This window comes from Phodopus roborovskii, unplaced genomic scaffold, assembly GCF_943737965.1.
Source record: "Phodopus roborovskii unplaced genomic scaffold, PHOROB, whole genome shotgun sequence".
Classification (NCBI taxonomy): Eukaryota; Metazoa; Chordata; class Mammalia; order Rodentia; family Cricetidae; genus Phodopus; species Phodopus roborovskii.
The window spans coordinates 10982580-11001522 of NW_026126408.1; the positions used below are offsets into that span (position 1 = coordinate 10982580).

Sequence of the window (18943 nt, forward strand, 5' to 3'; positions counted from 1 at the left end):
TCTAGAAAGAAAACATGAAAACAGTTGTAATTAGAGCAAGTGGAAAGGGGATTCCTGGGAGACTACTGGAGTTCAAGCACACAGGATTGTCTGATAACTGGTTTTCATCGTTGGGTTTGGGATTGGTTATGTGGCTGTTGTTTTGATTTGGGGGAGGGATTGTTGTTCTATTTTGAGATAGGGTCTTGCTGTGTGGTTTTGCCTGGCCTGGAACTCTATTTAGAATAGGCTGACTTCAAACTCACAGAGATCTACATGCCACTGTCTCCGCGGTGCTAGGACCAAAGGTGTGTGCCATGATGCCTGGCCAGAGAAATTTTTAAGCTCAGGAGGAGTATTTAAGAATGAGTTAAATGGCATAAAAAGTTTGAAAACTTGAAACTATACACAAAATATAATATATAAAAACATGCAATAAAATAAATAATATACAAAATATAACATATACCTGGATTTACTTATAAAATATATTTGTAACTATCATTATGGAGACATACTACTAATATATATACTGAGACGATCCCAGGAAGCATAAATGTAATGACTTGAACAAAATGCAGTGACTTAAACAGGAAAATCTAGGTAGGTGTCAAGGATTTAGACTCTCTTTTTAGACTTTGCTGCCATTCTTAGGTCATTTCCATCACAATGTGTAATAAACACAGCTGACTTATCTGCATCCCAGCTGGCCAGATTAGGGTAGAGGAAGACAGACAGACATGCCTCTTTCCTCTACAGACAGGACCTAGAACTGACTATCATTCTGTCCCCATTCCTTAGGCTATAACCTGACTCATAACTATTCCTTTCTTAAGTTTTCCCAAAAATTTTAAATACTTTACTTTCACATATAGTAATTTAATCAACATGAATTTAATGAGTCTTTAAATTCTTTATAATTTGCTTAAAAAATAAAATCTTCCTCATATCAATGGTATATACCTCTGTGTCTTCATAAACTGCTCTAATGAAAACTATCTTTGGATGTATAGTTTTTAACATTTCATTATTTCAGAGAAATCAACAACTGACGATGATGTGCAGAAGTCCGACATCTCATCGAGTAGTCAAGGGGTGATAGAAAAGGAGTCCTTAGGCCCTCTTCTTCTGGAGGTAAGTGTCCTGGCTGACTCCCAAATGCAAATCTTTGTCCTTACTAATTTAATTTTTCTTTATCTTTATTTGAGGTCATATATCCAATTAATAAGGTATGAATCAAAGTAGTTTTTCAACTTTTAAAGTAGGATTTCATTATAAAGACTGCTTCATGGTTGTTTTTTCAGAATAAATTGATTAACAGACATAAAATTTTTTTCATATTAGGCATTCTAAGGAGTCCGATGCAAACCAAAGCCTACCAATGGCTTTGCCTTGTATTTCTGAAGTGATTAGAATTATCTGGAAAAAAAAAACTGAATTATTAAGCTAGCTAGTACAATGTATATAAACTACAAAATTTCATCTTTAAGTGAAAAAAACTCACATCATTGGCCTAGGTATTGTCCAAAGTATTTTCTGAATAAAAAAGTTTAAATCGATTTTACAAACCACTATAAATGAGCATTAAATCACTATCAGACTTTATAAAGTGAAGAACTTGAATTACTCCGTAAGTACTATATTATTCACCTCTTTTGTCTCTCTCTAGCTTCTGCTGCTGCATGTTGAATATAGACGCTTTGTTTCCAAGTCAATTCATTACCTTAACCACTTTCTCTCATGCATGAATGTTTAAAAGCACAGATCTTCGTGTACGTGCACATGTTTTTCTGTCCTGAAAACAAATTGTCTATTTACCAAAATATATGCAACTAAATTCTTTCCTAGTCCTTTCTCAAGCCCCTCTTTCTGAAGGCAGCAGGTCTTCCTTACAGACTTGCACACATCTCTATTTTCTAATTCTTGCATACATTTTGTTCTGTTACCATAGATTGAATGTTTTTTATATTAAACGTATGTCCCTTTACCTGGCCAGTAGTAGTGTTGCCTTCCTAAAGAGACTTTACTCAAGGAATCTTTATTCCCACTACAGGATTCTTACTCTGCTTTAACCTGTGTAATTCTTTCATTTTCTTTTCCACCTGGGGTACTGTAAAAATATTGGGAATCATGTTTTATTCTGAAACATTTGTCCAGTGACCTTAAGTGGCAATCTCATTTTAAGCCAGGACTCTGCAAGAAGTCTTGCCCAATATGAGCCCTGCTGTGAGAACAAGGTGGTTCTCCTTAAAAGGTGACATCCTGGGCAGATGGGAAAGCTCTCAGATTGATTGTGTTGTACTTAATGGACAAGCATTTGTTATCATCTCTGTAGGCAGCACATCATAAGGCCAGCTGTCAGGAAGATCCTCCCCAGGAGCACGTGCAAGGGAAACTTGTAGAAGAGTAATGATAGAAAATTGTCTTCATCGGGCAGAGTTTAGAAAACAGGGATGTTTGTATATGCATATTCATAACACCAGTCCCCAAAACATTCCGCAAATTATTATCAGTTTTTAAGGTCAGGATTTTGGTACATCTTCTACTATTGACCTTATTTTTATATTTTAAAATGTATATAAGCATTTATCTCATTCATAATAAAACAAAAATTGAGTATAATATGCAACAATGATTCCATTATTATCTAAGACTATCCCAAAAGAAATTTTAGGTCTACTTTTTTAAAGAAATGTGTATTTTTAATTACTCTTATTTTTATATAATCTGCAAGGTAGATAAATATATACTGATCACCTACTATGAGATTTATAACTAAACTTAAGAGTTAGTTGAATATGGGTTTGCCTTTGTGTATCCACCAAACTCAAAGTCGTTTGCAAAGTGTCTGTCCAGTTGTTACTATCACACCCCTCTTTGTTTTGCATTTTAGATTAAGTGAGCAACAACTATAGCAATCAGTTTGAATACAAATATACTTTTTTTCTTACTAAAGAAAATGTTACTGGAGTCGCAGTGGCTGAGTAGTTAAGATGTTGGACTTGAAAGTGTTACAGTAATTACTGAAAATGGGATTGTGCTCCTTTTTAAGAGGAAAAAGCTTAGTTATATGCTTTGTGATAGAGTTATCTAAGAATGTATTCTAAATTAAATGTAATAATGTAATATCTTAATAATTTCATCTCTTCATCAGGATTGACACTTAGGCTAGTGTATATCTTGGCTATTTTGAGTAATACTGTACTGATGGATCCTGACACCTCTTCAGGAGACAAATTTCAGTTTCTTTGGCTACAATTACTCAGGTGTAAGAGTGCTAGATTATCTGTTTTTTAATTTATTTATTTTTGAGAATCTTCCATGCTGTGTTCCATATTGACTCTTCCAGTGTATACTCTTGCCAGCAAATGCAAAGATTCCTTTTTCCCTGAATCCTCATCTGTAGTTTTATCTTTTGTCTTTACAATACTAGCCATTAATAAAGAAAATACAATATATACTCACGATGGAATACTATTCTGCCCTTTAAAAAAAAAAAAAAAAACCATAAGGAAATGTTACTCATGACAGCATAGAAGTTCCTGGAAGATACTATACTAAATGGTGTGAGCCAGTTAACAGAAAGACAAGTATAAACTAGAGGTAGACTATAGAACGGCAGTTTCTAGGGGCTGGGAGGGAGGGCATCTGGATAGAAGATGTTTGCTAAAGAATTAAAATGTTCTATTAGAGAGCTTGGCATAGTGATGCATGCCTGTAACTTCAGCATTTGGGAGGTTGAAAATACGAGTTCAAATCTCCTGTAGCAAGTTTGAGGCTAGTTCTTCTCTCATTTTGAACAGTTATGGCATCGGTAGTCTCCATCTTCTGCAAAAGGGGGTTTCTTTGATTGAAGATAGTCACTACACTTATTGGTGGATATACCGATAATTATTTAGTTGCGATTAGGAATTACACTGGTTTAGAAAAGTGGCAGTAGCACATTCTCCTCCACAACCCATTACCTCACTAGCCACAAGTAGTTTGAAAGGTATACAGTAACAGATATGATTTCCTTTCTGTTAAGAGGACTTTAAGTCCAATTAGACAGCTGTTGGTCTGCAAGATGGAAGTGCCACTATTGTACCATTAGAGGTATCTTAACCATGCTGGGTGTTGTGGTTCATAAGTGTCACAGCTGGGTAAGACTACTGACTGCTTCCCCTCCCTACACCTTAGCAGCTTATGTAGGACCTTTGGGAGGAGGCTTTGGGATCCTGTGTCTAAAAAGCGTGGTGTTTTCAGCAGTAGGTTCTTTATCTTCAACTTCTAGGAGGCAACAGCAATAACCTATATTGTTCCAGGTGTCTCTTGAACTCCCCTGACCCAAAACTCAAAGAGAGTTTTTTCATGCCTAGTACCAGATTTTTGTTAGATGGTTCTTAGGGGAGGTATTACCATCCCAAGTGCCATAACTCCATTTAAACTTCGTGCACATCTTCCATCCCCCCTCCCTTCCTCTCCCTTTCTCTCGCTTCCTCTCTCTCTCTCTCTCTCTCTCTCTCTCTCTCTCTCTCTCACATACACACACACACACACACACACACACATTATATGTAATTTTAAGTGAATACAAAATAATATGACTCTATGGCTATTTCAAACAGCTCTAGTGTCATTTAACCCTCTCTTCTCCCTCTTCTTTGCTATGGTCCTCCTCTCCTTTCCCCAGTTAAAGACTCCTCCCCTTTTCCCACTGTATTTTACTCCTCTCTTAGAGCTGCTTCCCCATCACATGGTCCTTCCTTGGTTTCTGTAGTTACTCCAGGTTATATATGCAACGTCTGAAGATTTGGAGCTTGGACCCACAAATGAGAGAGAACATGAAGCCCTTGCATCTCTAGGTCTGAGTTACCTCACTGAATAAAACATTATCTAGTTCTATCCACTTATACCCACATTTCCATGGTTTTGTTTTCCCTACAGCTGAGTAGTTTTCCATTGTGTATATGTACCACATTTTTATTATCCATTCATCAGTTGAAGGACATCTAGGTTGTTTCCATATCTTAACTATTGTGAATACAGCAGCAATAAACAGGCTGAGCAAGTATCTAACAGAATGGGATGTTGAGTCCTTTAGCATATGCCAAGGAGTGGTATAGCTGGATGATACAGTAGATCTATTTTTAGTTTTTTGAGAATTTCCCCACTGATTTCCATAGTGGCTGCACTTTACAATCCCAGCAAGGATAGCAAGGATGCATAAAGGTTTCCCCTTCCCCCACACCCTCAGCAGCATTTGTTGTCACTTGTGTCCTTATTCTTAGCCATTCTGATTGGGATAAGGTGAAACCTCAAAGTTGTTTTAATTTGCATTTCCCTAATTTTATTTCTTCTTTTGAGAACTTGGTTTGATCTATAGCCCATTTTTAAATTGAGTTGTTTGGTTTGTATATTCTGAAATAAATGAATTACATCATTTTCAATTAGCTAGAAAGTTCCAAATAAGTAAGATGAATGTCAGTTCCCATATTCCAGATCTTCCCTAACATTTTGGAGCTGTCTGGACTTCATGAAGGGTCATGATTTCTTCCGTATGTTTTAGGTTATAATCGAAAGGTTCTAACAATTTCTCTGCCACTGGAAATATTCTGTGCCCCTAGAGATACATATAATCTCCTCTTGGAGAATCCTGGCTCCATCTCTGAACATAGGAGGCCCCTGGAAGCTGGCTCCTGTCCATTTCACTTACTTCTTTGCTACCCACAGGCCTCACTGCACTTCATATTCCCCAGTTCAAGCTGCTTCTGCATTGCCATGTGCACGTACTTCTTCCTGCAATGACCTTCCCTAATTGCTCTTCTCTTCCACTATGCCCGTTCTCAGTAAACTGAATAGGGCTTTGTAAGGTGATTCTCATCACTCCACCACTCCCAAATTAGGCATCCTGGTGTGTGATCATAGTGTTTCATATATGTGTAACAGCACATGGATCACTAGTACTTTATTATGTGTGTCCTCCCTCCCATTCTTCCACAGGTTCCTCAGAGGCAAAGGCCAGGTATTCCCCTTTATAATGTAGATATTTTCAAGACTGAATAGATCACTTACTTCACATTTGCTACTATAAAAATGATTGCTGGAATCGAAGAGACTTTTTGGTTGTTAAGAGTACACAACTGCTTTTGTGAGAGACTCAGGTTTGATTCCTAGCACCCATATCTGGCAGCTCACTGCCACCTGTAACTTCAGCTCTCTGGGGCATTCATCATCTCTGGCCTCCAAGTGTATCTGCACTCATGTGCACAAACCCACACAAACACACACATACACATTATTAAAAATAATAAACACAACTGTAAATGAAATTATTTCTTAGAAAGAAGGATGATATTTTTTCATTCACACCTGCTGGACACTTTAGTGTAAAGCTCATTTGAAAATGATGACCTCCCTCCACAGAGAAGCAGTCCCCTTCTTAACTTGACACATATTTGTTTCTAATATCTTTTTAATATAAAAATGTGTTTCCTTTTATCTCTTAACCTCCCAATATTATTATCAGTGTCTTCATGTCTTAATCCTTTTTTTTTTTTCTGGCTTTACAGGCTTTGGATGGATTTTTCTTTGTTGTGAACTGTGAAGGAAGAATTGTATTTGTGTCAGAAAATGTGACCAGCTACTTGGGATACAATCAGGAAGAATTAATGAATACCAGTGTCTACAGCATACTGCACGTGGGAGATCATGCAGAATTTGTCAAGAATCTGCTACCAAAATCACTAGGTAAAAAGAAATTAACTTTTTATTTCTGACTTAATGTTATAATACATATAAGTTAATAGTGCAAAATAATATGCTTACAGGATTTTTAATGTGGCTGCAGCTTCAGATATCAATAGTTCATAAGACTCCCTCATTAGCGCACTGCCATGCCGTGTGACAGTACGGGGCCAGCATGGTTACATTACCTCACCACTAAAAGATTCTGCCGTGTTTTAGTTTTGATTATATGTAGGAAAGGAGAGCCCTTCTCACAGCCCTGCTCACAGAAAAGAGCAGAAGGGAGGAAGAGAAGGATAAGGAGGGTGTACTGCTGTATTTTGTACCTCCAAACTGTAACCATTTGGAATGTAAGTTCTTTCAACTCCTTAGTCCAGCTGTGATTGGAAGGCTTGCCCACTGGGAAGAAGCCCAGCTATGAGAATGAAGGGCCTTGATCTCCAGTTGCTGTCACCCACTAAACTGTGTTCCTTAGGCACAGCAAATGGAACCTTGTGCTGATCTTCAGGGACGTGAATGGACTAACAGCTGCCCTTTATTTGCTCCTTGGATTTTGAGACTCCTGCTAGAAAGGTTTTCAGACCTCAAGTTCCAAATACTCCTACTGATTGAATTTCTAGTCTCTAAAATAGATACATTTTGGGTTCACTGTAGGAACTAAGGCAGGAACTCAGGGAAAAGAAAGGAAGAGTCCCTTAGTGTCACTGCAGGTGACACCTGAGTCTCTTCCTCTGGTCCTGCGGTCTGGTTTCTTTTGTTCTACCATTCTGCAGAGCTTACATGTGGATCTAATTGAACTATTTCATTTTTTTGTTGCCTTAAAATTTTTCACATTCCTATTAGTATTAACAAAATATCTGTTGAGTTTAACAGCTTGCCTGGTTAGGAAGAGAACTGAGGTCACAGGAAACAAAGCTGAACTAGCTATCTTTTGCCCCTAAAGAAGGGGTTCATTGTGCAAAAGCCACACATTACTCATCCCAGCATGATTACTGTAAATATGTTACTGTCTAATATCTGATGTCATGGTGATACTGCTCCTGGCCACCTGTAGGTCCTTCACTGGCCCTTTCCAAGTAGCCTTCGCCACAACGGGTAGAGCTATGACAGTTCATCTGCCACAGCATCATCTCCTCATTCCCCCAAAAAAGGGATGAGCAAAAGCAGGAATAACACAGCCTAAATGTCCTGCCAAGTACAAGAAGAATAAAGCCCAACTATATTAACTTTTTAAAGAAACATTGAAGATAAAATATATTATAGCATCTATACTTAAAATCTCCATTGTCAAAACTATCAAATCATTAGAAAATCAGAAAGGGAAGCAAGGTAGACTTATTATGTATGTATACCAGCCTCCAGAAAATAATGAGTTTCAGATCATGAAGATGTTTGAAGAATTAAGATCATTATTTACAGATCTGCATATTTACATATATACTTACCATATATATATATATATATATACATATATATATATATATCGCTGACATGAATCAAAGATTATAATCTTTTTTCACTTATATCAAGAAATTTCAAAGGCTAGTGTAAAAAGCTTGTGTCAAAATTGCTTTTCAGTCCATTAGTGAAAAAGATTTCAGTGTCTAAAATCTCTCCTTTCAAATATAATATTTTACTTTTAAAAAGATAAAATTACATCTGAACACAGAGAAGCTAATATAGTAAGAGGCTTGTCCAAGAAGATGACAGAGCTGGAGAAATGGCTTAGTAGGTGAAGTGCTTGCCACACAAGTCTTGAGTTGAATCCTCCAGAAACTGTTTACAGATATGGGCACAGTGGGAAGCAGAGCCAGAAAGATTCCTGGGACTTGCTGGTTAGCCAGTCTAGCCATGTGAGGGAGATCTACATTTAATAAGAGATCCCTTGTCAAAAGAAAAAGACAAGGTGAGGTGCTGTTGAACCTCTGGTTTCCACATGTACACACATACATGTATCCACACATGTGTGTACATACACCACACCCATATGCACAAAAGCCTGTATTGTGAAAGTTTAAGATTTATTTCTGCAATTCTAATAAGCTGTGACTTGAAGTTTGAAGATATGGAAATAAATTCTCATAATTTGTGGTATTTATGTCTGTAGTAATTCAGACATGGTAGAAGTTAAGATCACTGACATTTTGATGTCTGTGTGATCTTGGAATGGAACACATTTAATCCCTCCTTAGGCCTCATCTTCCATGGGAAGTTTGGAGTGCATTCAAATGATAATTAACCTATCACCTAGCTGAATTTCCTTTAAATTTGTTAATATTACTATTGTTTTGGAACTTTTAATTTCATGAGGCGTGGATCTATAATTTTGTATCATTCACAACTACTTGATATTTTAGGTATTCTTATCTGAGAATTGATGTCATCAAAGAGCATTCATGTCCTTTCATACCATGTTCCTTCATCTGTTCCCCACAAAATGGAGGCAGGTATTTTTACAGAACTTGTCAGTAAGAAAGTTCAGTTTTCCTTAGTTCTTTTTAAAACTGAGCTTTCAAAAAATTTTAAACTAAAATAAAAAAAAAAATTGAACTAAATGGCTGCTTTTTTCTTTAAAAGGGCTCTCAGCTGAGCATGTAGTGGTAGAACTCTTGTTTGAATGCACCTGGCTAGCAAGCAATTAGGCCCTGAGTTTAATTCCCAAAGCCTTTTGTTTTTTGTTTTGAAATTTTTGATTGGATTTTTGTTACCAGTTTGTTTGTTTGGTTTTTTATTTTTTCAAGAAGAACTGTGGTGAGTAAAGAACAACTAGTAAAGGTTAGACAGCCCTCCTACAACACACTCAAACAAAACAGAGTTACCAGCATTTCTATCTCTAGTCTACATCTGTTCTTTCCTGTGTCCAGCATGTTTGTCTTTTTGTGAAAAGATGGCAATTATAAGTAAAGACTTCGTGTTTCAAAGATTTGGGTTCAAAAATAATAGCCTTGAGCTTTGTTGTAATAACTTAGATAGGCCAAAAGAAAACCAATATGATATATAGAGGATTTTGAAGTACCCTCTGAAATATCTATCTACCTGTATGTATTGGAAGAGTCAGTGTCTTACTATTATTTATTTATTTAAGAAGTTAGGATTGTTAAAATGCAATTTATTGCCTGAATTATTTTGGTGGCTTTAGTTCTCAATATTTTTTACTAACCAAAAAGTTTTTCTCACAGTCTTTTCGCCTCCTCTTCCTTTATGATCCCTGAGGAAGAGGGGATATGATACAGATGCCCTATTTAGGATTGAACACTCTACGCTCTCTTTTCTGTACATTGACCATTTGTGGGTCTATGTGTTAATTGTCATCTACTGCAAAATGATGAGGATTGGGAGATGCACTCATCTGCGGGTGTAATGATGTCTTTAGGAATCAATTTAATAGTATGTCTATATAGCAGAATAATAGTAGATTTTCCTCTAGGGCCTATGACTTACCTAGCCATAGATTCTTGGCCCAATTAACAGCACCAGAAATTAGTTCTATCATATAGAAATGGGCCTTAGATACAATCAGAAAGTGCTTGGTTATTCCCATAACATTTTTGCCACTATTACACCAGTAGACATTTCTTCAGGCTGGTTGATACTGTATCTACGGGGTTCATAGCTGAGAAAGACTGATGATTACTTTTCTTCTCAGGTAGCATGCATAGCGGCCACCTAGCACTATATAAGCTAGCCAATGGGGTGAAGGTTCCAGGTTGGTACCAACGTGATTAAAAACCAGAAAATTACGACAGCAGAATAGGACAGCATAGTTGCACACATAAACTTGTGATTGCATACATATGACCTCTACAAGCCAGATAAGTTCCCAGTTTGGAGAGGGGAGGTAGTAATAAAGTCTAATGACTGTCTGAGGAGCTGTTGGAAATGGATGGTTGCTAAGGAAGAGTCAGATTTCTTCAGAGGTGTGGTCCCTGAGAGGATACCTGTGCTTCAGTAGATAGTCATATGCCCATTTACAAACTGGCAACACTAAGTGGACTTAGTAGATGGAGTTTTATAAAACAAACAAACAAAGGAGATTGGAGAGATGGCTCAGCAGTACTGTTTGCTCTTCTGGAGGACCTGGGTTCAATTCCCAGCACCCTTATGGCAACTCACAATTGTCTGTAACTCCAGTTCCAGTGGGTCCAACATCCTCTTCAGACTTCTTTGTGCACTGAGTGCAGATGGTACACAGGTATACATATAACAAAATACACACACACACACACACACACATACATACATACATATATATATAATAAATCTAAACATAGGTGTAAAATATTTATGTAATATATATATGTATATACATATATGTGTATGTATTCATGAACTAAAAACATGAAATTGAGAGGGAATAGTGGTCAGAAATAGAGGGAATGGGAGTGGGCTTGATACAAACACTATATGCATGTATAAAATTCTCAAACAATTAAAAATATTTTTCTTAAACTTTAGGTATAACAGAATATAAAATTAAACTTGAAGTGAGTCCCTTCACCACCACTACCACCACCTACCCTATCTGTTTTCCTTGTGGCTTTTTATGCCATCCTGATTCTAGCCCCTTCTCTGCCTGTTTTTCTTTTTTCTCTCCTGTTTTTTTTTGATATCTGAACTGAATTAAGCATATATTTAGCTGAATTTCCTCTGGCAACACTTAGCAAATAGATTTCTTTGCAAGTGCCTTCAGCAAGATGAGATCATCCCTGATGGTAATTGGATATATCATGTAAAACAAGTGGCAAGCAGAATCTTAAATAAAAATAAGTTTTCAGTCATAGGATCTTACTGACTTTAGTTGGAGGAAAAAACTCTAAAAAAATGAATAGTTTTTATATTAATTTGTTGCCTACTTCATTCCACTGTTTAACCTATATTATTTCAAATGTAAGAAAAAGGCCCTCAGCATAAATCTACAAATGAATTAGATATATGATTAAACTGTTATTTGTGGTTCATTATTTCCTACATTGTTCCCTCAATGGAATAGAAATCTTATTTCTTCTGAGAAAAGAGAGGTAACTAGAGTCTGAAATGATGGTCTCTATAAAATCTCTAGATTGATATTGGAATTATAGTTCAGGGAATTTGGAATGTTTAACTGTAGACTGGAGAGTACAACTGTCTTTAGAGATTATATGGTAGACCCCTTAATTTTAAAGATGATTACATCCAGAAATCAAATATTAAGTGACCCAAATCTAAAAACCTGTGAAAAGTAGAACTTAGTACAGGAGAAGTTAGTTTCCATACTTTCTCTTGTACTTATAGAATGATGAAATGGATAAAATTGAAAATGGGTCAACAATGGGAGTGTAGATTTAAACCCCTCTGACCACCTGGGAACCCATAGTCTGCATAGGACATTGTGAGTAGGAATATGGCTCATAACACGGTGATTTTTACTTGAAATATACCAATATCTTTTCTAAGATTAAATTTAATTTTCTTACACTAAAGGAGATAATGTTTGTTAGCAATCTTTTGGTATTATTTACTGATTATCCACCATATCCAAAGTATTGTAACATATAAACTATGCTAGTTAAATTAATGAAGCACAGGAAAATGACTGTAAGAAACCAATATTATTTTGTTTTTTGTTTTGTTTTTTTCTTTTGGAGATAGGGTTTCTCTGTGTAATAGCCCTAGCTGTCCTGGAACTAGTTCTGTACACCAGGCTGGCCTCAAACTCACAGAGATCCGACAGCCTTTGCCTCCCAAAGTTCTGGGATTAAAGGTGTGTGCACCACCCCTGGCTCTTTTCTATTCTAAGTCACAGACTCTTTGGACAAACTTTTAGTCTTCTGCCCCATGCACAGAGCCTGCCCCTAGGATTGGCCTTTGATGAGTCCTGCTTAACACTGTAGCTGTGACCTTAAATTTTCTCACTTGAAATGCATAGCTGCAAATAAAAAGCCTTAACTACCACTGCCTTTGTTTCTAAATGCTGTTAGTGAAGTGATGTGTTTGCTATATTAGCTCTTACACATTTTCTTGGAAATGTTATAATTTCTAACTGGTAGATGTGCCTATTGACTCAGTATATTAGATCTGAGGGTGTATACTGGTCTTTTAATAGGAATATCTCATTAGCCAGATGCTTTGAAGTATGGCTTTTTTTTGTTTCTTCAGAATGTATGCTTTTTTTTTTCACTTTATTCACAAGCATATTAATCAATTTTGCCTCCCTAGTAAATGGAGTTCCTTGGCCTCAAGAGGCAACACGCCGAAATAGCCATACATTTAACTGCAGGATGCTAATTCACCCTCCAGACGAGCCAGGTACTGAGAACCAAGAAGCTTGCCAGCGCTATGAAGTTATGCAGTGTTTCACAGTGTCGCAGCCAAAATCAATCCAAGAAGATGGCGAAGGTAAAGGGTCACCTTAAAGTGATCTTTGACTTGAAGAAACGGGAAATTGATTACACACTACCTTCTTGAGATAATATTTTTGGTTACTCTAGTATATGTCACAACCACAATTCAATTTTCTACATTTTTTTTTTTTCTGATACAGGGCCTCTCACTGTGTAGCTCTGGCTGACCTAGAACTTGCTGTGTAGACAGGGTAGCCTCAGACTCACACAGAGATCCACCTGCTTCTTTTTCCTAAGTACTGGTACAAAGGTGTGTGACACCAGGCCCAGCCCATTTGACTTTTTGAGATAATGTTTCACTGTGTTTCCCCAAGTGGCCTTTCAGCTCACTATGTAGCCTAGGATAGACTAGAAGCATGCCACCGTGCCAGATTCAATGTTTTTTTTTTTTTAATACTTTAAACAACACTACAAATTTATAGAATCACCCCCTTAAGAATGCCCCTAAAGTTTCAGCTTTATGCAGCATTCCCATGTAGATGTTAAATAATTCAAACCAGTTTATTGCCTTGAAATAAAATAGGTAACTACCCTCCCTCGGTTGAACAACCCTGGTGTTTATAAAGGTTCACCTTTAGAATGTAGGAGACATTGGAGGATACCATTGGAATTTTCAGACTATGCAAAAATCCAGGAGAAAGTTTATGAGAAAATGGAAGCCATAGTTGAGGCTCTAAATGAACATGATATTAGCATGGATTTCAGTATATAATGGGATGGATGTGTTTTCCATGTAAATCCTGAAACTATATTTTGTTCTTCAATTTACTCTTCTTGTTTTGGGCAGATTTCCAGTCATGTTTGATTTGTATTGCTCGGCGATTACCTCGGCCCCCAGCTATTACAGGTGTAGAATCCTTTATGACCAAGCAAGACACTACAGGTATTTACAAAATTAAAAAATGCCTCATAGATATTAATAATGTAAACTTAGCACTGACCAATTACAAGTGTAATGTTCATCCTCTGCTTCCAAGTCCTATATATAAAGCATTTAAATAATCATCCTGATATCGATATTTAGATGTTGTTATTGCTGTCTAGGGCATCATGCTATAGACACCAGTTTTTGTAAATGTTTACATGCATATATGTGTTTGATCATGAATCATTTTTATGATCAAGGAAGAAATTTGAATTTGTTGATTTTTAAATATCTACACATTTACAAATGAATATAAATATGGTGGGTTTAATATTACATTTAAAAGTATTTGGTAGGGCCATCCAGAGGGCTCTGTGCCTAAAGGCATTTGCTGCAAGTCTAATGACCTGAATTTGATCCCTCAACTCACATGTATGAAAGGAAGAACCAGCTCCTACCATGGACAAAGCATGCACATGCACACACAAATAAATACAGGTAAAATATAGGTAATGTATTTGGCAAGTTAAAATTAATGATAAAAGGTAACCACACTAGTAGGTGAATTCCTATAGACCCAGCTCCTAGGTGGCCTGAAGCAATTGCATCACTTGAGCCTACACATTAGAACAAGCCTGAGCAGCATGGCAAGACCTTCTTTCAAACAAACTGAAAGTTCCATATCATGGTGCATGTTTGAGGATCATTTTTGAAAGTAGGCAATCATTCTAAAGGATCTGTCTGAGATTTGAGCTAATTTTGAGCCCATAGTCCAAGTATGAGGAAGTGTTGCATTGTCCTAAGTGTGAGCACTGGAAGTGGTCAGGGTAGGAGGGCCTTGGTTTACAGTGAGCACTCCTGACTCAAGAAACAGATGGACCAGCTCTAATATTTGTAGGACAGAGAGGTAGGCAGTAGGGCTGTATTGTGTAACAAGAGAGTGCCTAAAAATAATACTTTCTTCTTAAAAGCCCTTTAAGATGGTTCCCATCTAGAACAAATTGCAGCTGTTGTTTACAATTCCTCAAGACTTTTTCCTAGTTAATTTATCTTCACACTGACATTCATGTTTTCCTGTTTTTACATACTCAGAATTACATCTCCCAGTCACCTCCCCAATTTTAAAACAGAGATAAAAGGTAGGGATATATTTTTGAGAAGAAATCTTTTAAAAATGACTTCAACTGAAATTACTCTTTCTTTGTTTATTTTAATTTTCTTGTTTTTCTACCATTCTTGTTTTGTTTTTGTTTTTCAAAACAGGGTTTCTCTGTGTAGCCCTGGCTGTCCTGGAACTCACTGTGTAGACCAGGGATCCATCTGTGCCTCTGCCTCTGAGTGTTGGGGTTAAGGTAGTGTGCTATCACGTTCATCTTTATTCTTTAAAGATTATATTTTATTTTAAACAACTTTTTAGCTCTTAGAAATCTGGTATCCTTGTGTTATGTGCTTAAGTCTTTTTTTTTTAAAGACAAATCCCAAATATTCTTTCTGAAAAGAAAGTAAAGAGAGGCCTGGGAGTGTAGAGAGACTGTGCAGCTCTGCATCCTGCCCCAGTCTGCCATGAAGGGACTGCACCCCCTCTGCATCCCTTTCTCAGTCTAGAATGTATCATGTTCTCTTCCATTTTCTTTCATGAGCAACACTGGAAAATTTTAATGAACCCTTATTGAAAGCCAGAAATATTTTATGTGGAAGAAAGTAGGTTTCAATGACAATGAAAACTGGTATTTTGTCAGTAACTTATTAATAACATCCTGTTGGGAAGGATGTTTGTCAGGCTAAGTGTCAGACCTGAGAGATTTAGTGGATGAGCCAGTATTATGGCTCAGTGGAGTAAAAGTGCCTGGCACAGCATAGCAGCCTGAGTTCCATCCACAGATGCCACATAACGGTAGAAAGAGAGTACTGATACCATTAACTTGTCCCCTGACCTCCTTTCTTACCCCATGGCACATGCACTCACACACACAAACACATAAAGGCACAATGGTAGTATGATAGTTCGTGAACAGTACTTTTCAACTTAATCTCCTTCCTATAAGTTAAATGCTACATTAAATTACAGAAGAATTTAAATTAAAATTACAGCTGCATCTGACTGTTACAAATAAATAAAAATAATCATGACCATTTAAAATAAAGAATTTAACTTCTGGACTTCACTATAATTGTTCAACTAAAAGAACCTCAACAATAACAGATTCCATGGTCTGGAGAGATGGCTCAACAATCAAGAATATTGGCTGCTCTTGTAGAGGACCAAAGTTTGATTCCCAGTACTCACATAGCAACTCAAAACTGTAACTCCAGTTCCAGAAGGTCTGATGCACCCTTACAGTCTCTGAGGACAGGCACACACATGTTATACAGAAATACAAAATATGTGTGTAAAATGAAATTTAAAATAAGACTAATTTTTTAAAATAACTCATACAGGCTTACTTGTTTTATGAGTGGAAATGGTAATTGATGTCTTGGAATGAAAATATTTATCGCTAATGAAGTATTCTTCTTTTATATTACATTACTTTCAACTACAATACAGTACTTTACTTCTCATACCAGAGAAACAGAAAGTAGACTTAAATTTTAAAGCTAGTGCTTTATTATATCATAGAGTAGAATTCACTGAAAATAATAGTAAGGTAAGGTAAATATTAAATCATTTTAATGGTACTTTCTTTTTAACTGTATGTGGAATGAGTTGTGCTTTTGTTGTTGTTGTTGCTGTTGGCTTTTTGGTTTCTCTGTGTAGCCCTGGATGTTCTAGAACTCTCTTTCTCTCTCTGTAGACCAGGCTGGCCTTGAACTCACAGAGATCTGTCTACCTCTGCCTCCTGAGTGTTGGGACTAAAGGCATGTGCCACTACAACTGGCTTCATGTCCCTTTTTTTAAGTCCTCTATCAGGAAACATTGAATGGTGAGGGATTTTTGTTGTCTTTGTTGTTTTTGATTGGTTAGTGGTTGGTTCAGCTTCCATTGGGTAAGCAGAGATATTCTAAATTAAATTCTTCATGATTGTCTTCTAAGCAGAATCATTTAGTATCATTGCTGAAAACATAGTCACTTCTTTTCCATAGCTACATACACACACACACACACACACACACACACACACACACACACCAGCACACACACACATCATTGCCTACGAGGAGCATTATTGTATATGAAGATTTTGAAACACTTTAATTGCTGCTATAATAAACTTTTATATATGACATAGTAAGAGATAAAAATTAAATTGTTAAAAATCCAAAATTGTTTATGTGTTAAATTTTATTGCTCACCACATCATCTTCAAACTGTTTCAAGTAACAAAATTCTCTTACTTGATTTGACCTGGTGTTTCTCCTATGTACATTAAGGTGAATGACAAGATCCACATAGGGTTGGGTACCTTAGATCCCAGACCCTAACAAGTTAAAGGAAAGCTGATGAATATTTTGCTACTAAGAAAACCAATTGAGGGAGGAGAGGAGTGTTAATTGTAGTTAAATGAAGAAGCAGACACATTATGATGGGCCTGACTTGATTATACCAAAAGGAGGAGATACAATCAGGCACTTATAGAAGAAGAAATATGAATAGTCAGGAAACATGAAAAATACAGCCTTGTTAGTAACTAAGAAAATTCAAAACTAGATAGGAATGAGATGCCAGTTTTTCACTTAACTATTTCCAAAAAATTCAGAAACCAAGCAAGAGCAGGTGATAGAAAAGAGGCTGGATTAGCAGTGCCTTTGGGGTAGGGAAGTGCTGGGGTTGGAACTCAGGCTCCCATGGGTGTATATAATTAAAAAAAAAAAGTGAGCCTGAAAAATGAATAATATATCAGTTAACTCTCTATTAACTGAAAAATAACTTGGCAGAATTCTCTCTTGGCCAAATATAACTATAGCAAATTACCGCTGGATTTTATAAAAAATATAATTTCAATAGTATGGTGCCTCATAACTCTTAACAGTTCTGATTTAGAGCTGTTTCTCAGTCCACTTTTGTTGCCTCCTATCTTTGCCTATGAAAGTTAACCAGAGACAAAATGGAAAGCCTGCTTCTTTCTCATTCTTTTCACTTAGTGTTGGGAAACAGCTTAAACTAGAATAATATAGTTAATTTTTACTTCTCTAGTAAATGATGCAGTTAGTTGTCATCATACAGAAAGCATTAAAGAGTAGCAGTGTGCAGAAATTGTAATCAAAGAACAGGCCTGAGGATTTTGAACTGATATCTCAACAGCTTCAGATGATTTTGCTGATTTTGTATTGAGCGATTTTTATTTGTGGTTGTTTGTGACAGGGTCTCATGTAGCCCAAGAATGACTTCAGCTAATTATGTAGCTGTGATTATAAATGTGCCACCATACCCTGTTTAGCAGCACTAGGAATTGAACTCAGAGCTTCATGCATAATAGACATGCACTGAACCAACCAAGTTACACCCTTAGCCTAGAACTGAATCTAACACACTAAAGCATAATGATCCAAGACCAAGTGATCCTTATCATGTCTCTAACATGTTCTATTACTATATGTGATAAGTATAAATGGTCCTTTTTAAAGCATTTGTCTACCAAATACTTGGAAAGAAAGAATAGCCATTGAATATATTTGGTAATTTTGAAATATGGGTAGTTTTTAATCAAGACTCTGTCATAAATGTCAACTTTCATTCTTTGCATAGGTAAAATCATCTCTATTGATACTAGTTCCCTGAGAGCTGCTGGCAGAACTGGCTGGGAAGATTTAGTAAGGAAATGCATTTATGCTTTTTTTCAACCTCAGGGCAGAGAGCCATCTTATGCCCGACAACTGTTTCAAGAAGGTAACACCTTTGTTTCAATTTTTTTCATTAACCTGTATTTTACTATTGAGCAAGTTTTCTTAGAATTCATAGCTTGATAAGTATTTTCTCCAAATTACAGCTTCTGAAATAAGTTTAGGAAAGGAAGAAATGGGTAAGCAAAGTAACTCATGAGTGGATCCTGAG

The 18943-nt window shown here is 36.6% G+C and overlaps 1 protein-coding gene across 7 annotated transcripts in view; it reads left to right on the top strand.

Annotated features, from left to right (window-relative positions):
* Ncoa1 (nuclear receptor coactivator 1) overlaps positions 1–18943 on the top strand; it is a 204918-nt gene that overhangs the window by 125751 nt on the left and 60224 nt on the right. For all 7 annotated transcript variants that reach the window (XM_051181712.1, XM_051181717.1, XM_051181715.1 and 4 more), the window contains 5 exons: positions 1016–1113; positions 6531–6708; positions 12901–13080; positions 13873–13968; positions 18638–18778. In XM_051181712.1, coding sequence (XP_051037669.1) covers positions 1016–1113; positions 6531–6708; positions 12901–13080; positions 13873–13968; positions 18638–18778 — 693 coding nt within the window. The remainder of the gene's footprint in view (positions 1–1015; positions 1114–6530; positions 6709–12900; positions 13081–13872; positions 13969–18637; positions 18779–18943) is intronic.